Here is a 9134-nt window from a genome sequence, read left to right on the forward strand (position 1 = left end):
AAACATATATCCAAACTGCAACAAAAAGGCGTACGCCTCCCATTTTCAACCGATCAGAATGAGATGGAGAACATGCACTCTCAAACAGAACTTCACCGCATAACACACGGAAGGTCAACCATTGCACAGGATGGTACCATTATCACCCCTGATTTGTGGAAAACGTGGGCCGTACGCCTTTTTGTGACAGTTAACAACAACAACATATATATTGTGATGATGAAGTGGGGAGGTTTTCCACTCTAGGAGTGGAACGCTACCCCATAGCAGTTAATGACAGTTAATGTTGCTGCATAAGTGTCACAAAAGGGGTGTACTCCTCCCTTCTTCAACAAATCATGTCACTCGTGATTATGTGGTTGGCTAAGATCCTGGTACACTCTGAAAACAGAGCTTCACTGCATAACTCGTTCTTAGCCAACCATCATCCCGAAGGACAACGTTCTCTCGCTTGATTTGATGAAAATGGAGGTGGGCGTACGCCATTTTTGTGGCAAGTAGGAACTACATAATACCACAAAAATGGCGTACGCCCCCCGTTTTCAGCAAATCAGGGGAAATAACGATGTCACTCGGGATGATGGTTGACTAGGAGCATGCTATGTGGTGAAGTCCATTTTTAAGAGTGCACTCAGTAAATGGAAGTTGATTGTGCGTTACTCCGTGAAGTTCGCATTTTAGAGTGAGGACGTATAAGTTCAGATTCGCTGTCGCCGACAAAGAAAAGAGAAGTGAAGTGTATACGTCCAAAGGAAACTTATCGTCGTAAACGCAGGCACGCTTGGCGAGATTCTCATCAAACATCCTCCCTTGTGTGCGAAGGAATCCTTAAAAAACATTCTCTCAATGAGGAAGCGAAAGATCGATGTACGATAAGGAAGCCAAGAAAATTGAAGCTTCAATAAAGGAGGTCGCATTAGGGAAAGTGCCACTTTCCTCAGCCTCATTACTCCGCGAATGACCTTGCACGCGATATAAACGACGCATTCTGAAGTCAACAGTGTGCCATTCGGAGGTCGGACCACGTCGGAGCCGGCATGAATGAAAGCTGCCAAGTCAACCCAGTGCCAGAGATCCAGGGAAGATTGAAGTTCCAAGAATTGCGGTGTCTGGAGCACGAGATGACGAGGTCCCTCCCGTACGAATATCTAGAACGACTCGCGTGCAGTGCGAGTTCGCCCGGTTGCGTAGACAGCAAAGCCCGTGGCCTTTTGCAGACGGAGTTGGCAGAGCACTGGACAGCCGGCCTACAAGCTAAATAGATGGGATGGATATTCATTTTATTTCAGACTCGGTACGTAAAATACAAATGGCGTCTTTCACGAATTTCCGAAAGAACCCTCAAAATAGTTACGGGTTCTCCAAAAGTGGGTGACGTCACCGACCGCTATGGTGCGTGATTCCTAGCCACAGCGCGCGTCTCTGCTCTCCGCATCACGTTGCAAGACTGCCAGTAGCTGCGGTGAGGACGTTCGAGCAGTAATGTCGCCAGATGCCTGTCTGATTTGGCACTCCCATGGTGCTATGCTTCTCAAAACTAGAAATTAAATTTATGATACGTCCGCGTCACATATTGAGAAGCAATGACAGTAAAAACCCCGAGAATGGGGAGTTAACAAAAACGGCGGATACGTGTGTCTGTCCGTTTTTGTTAACTTCGGGCGAGCACTAACTTAAATACTCTATAAGTTATTCTATCTTAAACACATTTTGGACTAACTTGGTATCTCACAAAATACTTTTAAGAGGAAGTATTTAGTATTTAAATCTGGACCGTTTTCGCGGTGGCCCAGCCTCTGGTTTACACACTGACTAGACTTCCGAGTGTGCAAGCCAGAGCTTGGGCCAGCACAAAAACTGTCCAGACCCAAATGTTTCGTCCCAAACGGTGGTGTTGGCGTGGGAACCGCACAGGCGAAAACGTCTTTTGAGAGAGGCCTCGGCTATGCGCCTTCGGTGTCTGTCTACCCCGCTTTCAGACACTTTCTTTGCCCTTCTTCTGGCTCCGTCCTTTTGTTCTTCTTTCTCTCTTTCCCACGCAGACAAGGAAGGCCGATAAAAGGATTCTGTCTCGGTCTGTTTTGGTTGGGCACTATGCGTATAATCCCCAGATATTCCGAGTACTCCCTTTCTGCGGCATGACCTTAGGTTTAGGTAAATCCCCGGGCTAAATAATTCGCGAACGGGTGCACCAATCGGCGAACATTCTTCTTTACAAGTATCTGTCCGACACCACCTAGAAGTTGCGCACCGTGTGAATGAGTGGGAGGCGCTCATTTTTTAAATAAAAATTCTAATGAGCTTCGTAAAAAAACGTAACTTCTAAAGCAGGCCATTCGGGACCGTCAGTGGACACCTTTTAGAGAAAAATCTGCCACCGAAGCGGGTCATTTGTTGCAGTAATTAATTGGTTTCGGTTTACAGATTTTGTCGCGGCTGGTCGCGGTGAAGCGTAAAAGGACGTAATTCATTCGTGTAAGGACATATAATTCACTAGTGGATAGGAGAGTGGAAGAACGACCTTTTGCGCTTCACCGCGGCCAGCCGCGACAAAAATATGTAAAACCAATTAATCACTCCAACAAATGACCAGTGATTTCTGTGATTCAGGAGTGCCGAGCTTTCAGGGGGGGGGGGGGGGGGGGTCATGCTTGGTGAAGATTCCACTTACGGAATTTCTTAGACGCGGAAAGAATCGTGGCATAATGGTGACATATCTGCCCAGCTTGCTCGGTTTATTTGTACATGTTATTACTTTAGAACACAGTACATTAGAATAGAGATTCATTGTGAACGGCATTACAACATTAAGATGCATAATCGCACGACCGACAAAGAAAAGAGACTAGCATCTTGTCAAAGAACACCTAGCAACCAACGGTGAAAACCTTAGAATACCTCGCTTGATTGAATTGGGCGCAAATGGCTCGTGATGATCCACATTGAGTTCGCGTGCCCGCACGCATTTTTGCTCGTATATGCGTATGTATTGCACAGTCACTTTCAAATGATTTTAGGCAAATGCATGGTACGATCATCTGCATGACTGTGGTCCTACAGCTCGAGTTTGACAGCACAGGATGTAATTGGCCGGACTCACCACCAGAACGTGTTGGTGGCCGAGCTGGGTGGGGTCACCTGAGAAATTTCAGGAGGGGTGTTGCAAAAATGCAGGGAGGGTGTACACCCCCCTGAGGGGTGTGTAGGGAAATCCCTGCAAATGACCCGCTTCAGTGGCATATTTTTCTCTAAAAGGTGTCTACTGAAGGTCTCAAAAGTGGTATAGTACCCATTTTAATGCCGACAGCGCCCTGCCTTAGAAGTTTTACGAAAATCATTTCGAATTCTTATTTAAATAATGAGCGCCTCCCACTCATTCACACGGCGCGCAGCTTGTAGGTGGTATCGGACTGATACTTGTAAAAAGGAAAGTTCGCCGATTGGTGCACCAGTTCGCGAATTATTTAGCCCGGGGTTTAACTGAAACGCACCAGTAGTTTCCCCAGAAATCGACCTCTAGGGGGTACCGAGCTTCGAAAGGGAGGGGTTATATAGAGCCAGTAAATAGGGGTGCTCCCTATTTAGTGACTCTATAGTTACTACGTGCTTATGGATACACGTTCAGAGGTACACTCTTAAAAATGAACTTCACCGCATAGCACGTTCGTAGCCAACCATAATTTCAAGTGATATCGTTATCTGCCCTGATTTGTTGAAAACGGGAGGCGTACGCCTTTTCTGTGACACTTATGCTGTTCATAATTGTCACAGAAAAGGCGTACGCCTCCTGTTTTCAACAAATCAGGGCAGATAACGATATCATTCGAGTTAATGGTTGGCTAGGAGCGTGCTATGCGGTGAAGTTCATTTTTAAGAGTGTATATGCATCTGTAAGGGAGCCGTATTGCACTCTTAAAAATGAACTTCACCGCATAGCACGCTGCTAGCCAACCATCATCTCGAATGATATCGTTATCTGCCCTGATTTGTTGAAAACGGGAGGCGTTCAACAAATCATGTCAGATAACGATATCGTTCGAGATGATGGTTGGCTAGGAGCGTGCTATGCGGTGAAGTTCATTTCTAAGAGTGTGGGCCACGGCCCTTCGATCGCTCCCATTTGATATCAAGACAAGCGGACAGAGCGATCGAGGGGCCGTGACTCGGCAATCTCAGAAATTTTAGGGGAGTGTTGCAAAAAAGAAAACGGGGTAATGTACACCACCGGGCACGGAAATAAATCATTTAAAAATAAAAAAAATGCGAAATAAATCGTGTAAAGATCCATTTTTCACAAATAAACTCTGCCAATATTCACGGTGGCAAAATAAACTTGTAGAAATACATTTCACGAAGTCAACTCTTCAAAATAAATATTTCGAAATGAATCCTCTCCGATTGGTGGGCGGCCAAAGCTCTCCACGTCAGCCTCGAAAAATAGTACCGCTGTCGTACTTAAAGAGGGCCTCGATATTCCCGGTTGCAAAATTCTCAGTCTCGAAAAAGAGAAAATGATCGACTGCTTCGCAAGATGATACGCTGTGTTCAAAAATCCAATATCACTAAATAACCGCTCAGTTCTATGAATTTTTTTATGTCTGTGAAAGTCGTCAGGTAACGCGCAATGTCTGTGGAAGACACGACTCCCTCCACCAGGTTGTCATATATTGTTTTAAGTAGAACGCCTTGTCTCATGATGAACCTTTAATCGACTGACCTAACTCAATGTCACCGTGCTCAACATTTTGAAATAAATCTTTATCAATTCAGGTGACATCTTGCCACAACCTTCCTAATGAACACAACACCATGAGACACTGGAATGTTTCTACGTATTTAATACCCTGTCTACGAGGAGTTTCATCAGTTCTCCCTGGCGATTTCTTTCTTCCGCTTCCAGTTCCAGGCGCCTTGTAGCCAGGGCAGACTCGTGCTCAAATCTTGCTCTTTTCAGCTGAAACCTTTCTCGTTCTAACTCCAGCCTGTCTTCTTCAAGCCGTAGCCTTCGCTGCTCTAGATGGAGTTGATCCCTTCTGAGCTGCATCTCAGCCTTCCTCTTTTCCTCCACGTATTCCATGCCGCGACTGAGCATTCGTTTCCTCGACCCCAAAGTCGAGATTTCAACATCGGGTGGTCTGAAGCCAGGATTTGGAATTGTCACTGCGTACATGATGACTGTGTTAAACGGCAAATCCCATGGCGCATTCCACTTGTATCAAGGTGAGTGGTATAGCTACCAACAGGCACCAGGAGATTTTTTTTTATTTGTAGTTAATCATCAATCAATCATCTTTTATTTGTAGTTCAGTTTCACTTGGGAAGGATGTGTGGTAGAATACTTTTCGAGATGGTGTACTCGACAAAAAAAAAAAAATCAAATTGCATATTCTTCTGGTAACATCATTTCTGGAAGGTGTACTGCACACTGTAAAATGCTGTAAAACACTGTTTCAGAAGGGAGCTTTGCAAACACCGTTTTCAAAACTGTGTATTACACCTCCCAGTCGAGTCTGCAGAGCAAAAAAACTGCGAATTTACTAAAAAAAAACACCCTTTTATGCGACGAAGAGTGTAAGAAAATTTCTGTGTAGTACGACAAAGCACCAGGTGAATATTTACTATTTATTTATTGTTTATTGTTATTACTCTACTGCACCACTGCAAGTGGCATTATAACGTTGGTAGCCTTCAAGTATATACTAAAAATATGTCGTCCTTGTTGCACTAAGGCGACTGATTTGCTCTGCAGACCATTTAACGAAAATGACAGAGCCCAAACTGCGCACGATATAGCCAGAATTAACGTACGCCTTTGTTCCTCTGCTGTGTCAGAACTACTGGAGGAGATGCTCCTTGGCCTCGGAACACGGGGCTCCATGCATGAAGTGTTGGCACCCATGTCTGCAGCTGTTTCCACGGGTGGTCCCACATCAGTATCTGCTGTGGCGTCCTGCATTTCGTGTGCCTGCAGAAACAGGCTTTCCGCAGATGCCTCTGTATCTGCTGCTAGGCTGTCTGCATAGTTATACGAAATATGTGATATGGCGTAGATGGCAAGCTATCTAGTGGATAAACACCATGATAGGCGAGCCTGAGTGATAGGCAAAAAAAAAAACAGCCCTTGCTGGTTTGGTGTTGTACAGTGATTGTGTGTATTTTGCCCATCGCCCAGGCTCGCATATCATGGAATTATATGAAATGTACTTGCAATCATCATCATCTTAATGCATATCATTTCATAATAAGGACACTGCAGGCACAGTACTTGCAACACATTCCTTTCTGTACTGGTCTATACCTCTATCATACAACAATTCCTCCCAATTTTGTCTATTACAGCATCCTACCTCCAGAATTGCGATGCATGAACTCCGGCAGTGCATGATTTTGTGCACCACTAGCTTTTGCTGTGGAAGCAGGTGAACTTGACGGCCGCCCTAAATGGAATATGAAATCACTTAAAGACTTGTGCTGCAATAGTCATCACTGAAACTAGACCAATAGAGATGAAAAATCAATGAAAGATTGTCCCCCCTTGTCCGTCACTTTGAGTTCTTGGGCTTTTTGTCAGACTTGAGAACTCAGTTTTATATCCAGGGTCGCATACGCAACACTTCTGTCTTATTCTTTTCACATACTTTCGTTCCATTAACATAATCATGTGCCTATACAAGTGATAATGGTACGTAGAAGTTCTTAGGCACATCATTATAAGTTTGTTGAGGTTGTACCTATTGTACCAGCTGCAGAAGTTAGCCGCTGTATTTAAGTGGTGTGCAGTGTGAATAAATCTGCCAGTTGAGAGTGTGCAGTTGTGCTGTCACCTGGTGTCTCTTTATGCTGCACATACCGTGCGAACCACTACCCTGTTTACAGACGTCAGCCATGGGAGTTCCCAGGATTATTTCCAGAGGAGGGCAAAAAGCTTCCAAGAGGAGGCGAAGCGTGCCACAATAGACAGTGGACAACACGACGACTACAATCGAAACCTCTGTTATAAATGGGATATGGTGGATAAGATTCGGGTTATTGTGACGACACCTTACCATCACAACCTGTAAGTGAAGCACGGGCCAGGAGGGGACCACGGCCCCACTTTGCCCCCTTCTTGGAATGCCCATGACGTTAGCTGGTATGGAGTAAATGGGCATCCATGTCGATGGACCCTGCACCTCCATGTCTCTGATGTCGAATTGATACGTCTTTCTGATCGTTTATTTGGCTGACACCTAAGTGATTTCATGCAATGTTTTGGAATTACGGTTTCGTGTAGGGTTAAATTAATTAACGTAACCTGAAAAATAAAGCTAATTTTAGCAAACTAAATTAAAATTCATTAAAGAAAATTTTATGCCCAAAACCTCAATGATCTCTACAATGGGAACACTCCTCCAAATTTTTTTTTTTTTTTGTCGACCAATACAATGCAACAAATGATTCAAGTCATTACCTTGCCCAGAGCTGTGACTTTGCCGTCCCTCAACATCCCTCTGGAGCTCTACAACCTCTTGTAGAATTCTCTCTTTTCTGAGGTATTGCTCCTCTGTCCCTGATCTTGAAAATGAGACACAAACCTAATTAGCGACGAAGCTATCCCATCAGCAAGGTGATACAGAATACACATGTTCAAAATCATGGAGATAACACCATTTTCCAGCCAGCCTCGCACCCAGCGCTTCTGCTTCCAGCACGAACCAGAGAGGAAGAAAGCGCACGCACACCAGGGAGGAAGCACACGGACTGGGTGCTTTCCTTCTCTCTGGCTTGTGCCGTCTACTATTTTCAACATGCTCTCCCGGTCAGACGGCGCTGCTGCGCTTTCAATACGGCGGCGTCCACGAGAAAACAGAACTTCACTAACTTCATCATACGCTGAAAGTCAATCATTGTACAGAATGGTACGCTTATCACTTCTGATTTGTGCAAAGAGTAGAACGTACACAAAAAGGCGTATGCCTCTTGTTTTCAACAAACCAAGGGAGAGAACGACGTCATTTGGGATGGTACACGGCTTATGTACGATTATGCTTCATTTTGAGGGTGACTGGTTCCACGCATTGCATCAATATAGGTAGACAGGAAGTACTTACTTGCGCAAGTTGATTTTGTCGTCCTTTTTGAAAAGCGACACAAGGAGTGCTGTCCTCTCACGGGCTCCTCTCGCTGTGAAACCCTTCTTTGTCGCAAGATTCAGGCGCTCCGCAATATCAAACCATTGCGACGACGCTTCGAAGGGGTTGCGGGCAAGGACTTCCCGCAAGAGGAGTAGGTCGTCGACTATTGTGAAGCGTTTTCGCGGTATATGCTGTTGAGCGGACGGAGTCCCATCCACTGCGTCGGCCATGTTTCTCTTCGTTCGGGAGTTCGGGGCTGCCGGAAGGAGAACGATCGCAAGCCAACCGATCGTGGCTCCGAAGCGGTCGATTCCTGCGCGCGAGGGATTCTCCCCAGAGCGCATGCGCGTCGCGTTCCTCTCGCCCAACCGATCGTACCGGCCGGGTGTGCGCTCAACCGCCCACGCGCATATGCACATGATCTTTGGCGGGAAGGTGGTGCCGCGCAGTATCATATCTGAAAGTTAGATTCGCTTCTTCCCATAACCCTTTTCCCTCTATCCGATCTTCTGTTTACATGCGTTGCTTTGGATATCTCTTTGGCGGATTTGGATACGAAAACGATGCGCTTTCCTTGCGAACCGGCCCGTTTATGTAGGAGGAATTCGATCCGACAAGCAGTGGCGTAGCCAGACCTCAAAGGTAGGGCGGGCTCGATACGAAAACTCGCCCCCCCCCCCCCCCCCCCCCCCCCCCCCCCGCTGATCCTGTGTCGACAACACACACATACTTGTGCACACTGCAAACTGAGGATTAAAAAGGGGAATGAAAATAGTTGATTTAGACGTTCACAGTACGATTACATGTATAGGCTGTCATGACCAACGAAGTGGTGTCACGAGATCGGAAGTATTTTGAAAAGCTCATACTTTGAAAACCATTCAAGAGTGCTTCTTAGATAGACGCCATGAACTGCAAGAACTTTCGCGATAGTCACACTGGTCCCCCCCCCCCATATATTATGTTCTCGGATTTGCACGATTTGTGTGGGTCGGTCCGTGGCAGGTAGGGGGGGCTCGA

The 9134-nt window shown here is 45.8% G+C and overlaps 1 protein-coding gene across 1 annotated transcript; it reads right to left on the reverse strand.

The window, feature by feature from the left end:
• Positions 1-4821: 4821 nt before the first annotated feature.
• Positions 4822-8535, reverse strand: LOC135392676 (uncharacterized). The gene is made up of 5 exons (XM_064623398.1): positions 8091-8535; positions 7451-7554; positions 6348-6437; positions 5809-6015; positions 4822-5160 (listed from the first exon to the last, which is right to left on the reverse strand). The coding sequence occupies exons 1-5, from the start codon at positions 8531-8533 to the stop codon at positions 4829-4831; spliced, it is 1176 nt and encodes a 391-aa protein (XP_064479468.1). The 5' UTR covers positions 8534-8535; the 3' UTR covers positions 4822-4828.
• Between the last annotated feature and the right edge of the window lie 599 nt (positions 8536-9134).

The sequence above is a fragment of the Ornithodoros turicata genome, chromosome 4 (assembly GCF_037126465.1).
Source record: "Ornithodoros turicata isolate Travis chromosome 4, ASM3712646v1, whole genome shotgun sequence".
In the NCBI taxonomy this organism is placed as follows: Eukaryota; Metazoa; Arthropoda; class Arachnida; order Ixodida; family Argasidae; genus Ornithodoros; species Ornithodoros turicata.

Excerpts from the sequence above, each read along its gene's own strand:
- LOC135392676 (XM_064623398.1), bottom strand. The coding sequence starts at position 8,533 with ATGTGCATATGCGCGTGGGCGGTTGAGCGCACACCCGGCCGGTACGAT. Across the intron at positions 7,555-8,090 it reads GACAAAATCAACTTGCGCAA|ATCAGGGACAGAGGAGCAAT; the intron begins GTAAGTACTTCC and ends CTCATTTTCAAG. Across the intron at positions 5,161-5,808 it reads CACAGCAGAGGAACAAAGGC|TGACAATTCCAAATCCTGGC; the intron begins GTACGTTAATTC and ends TCATGTACGCAG.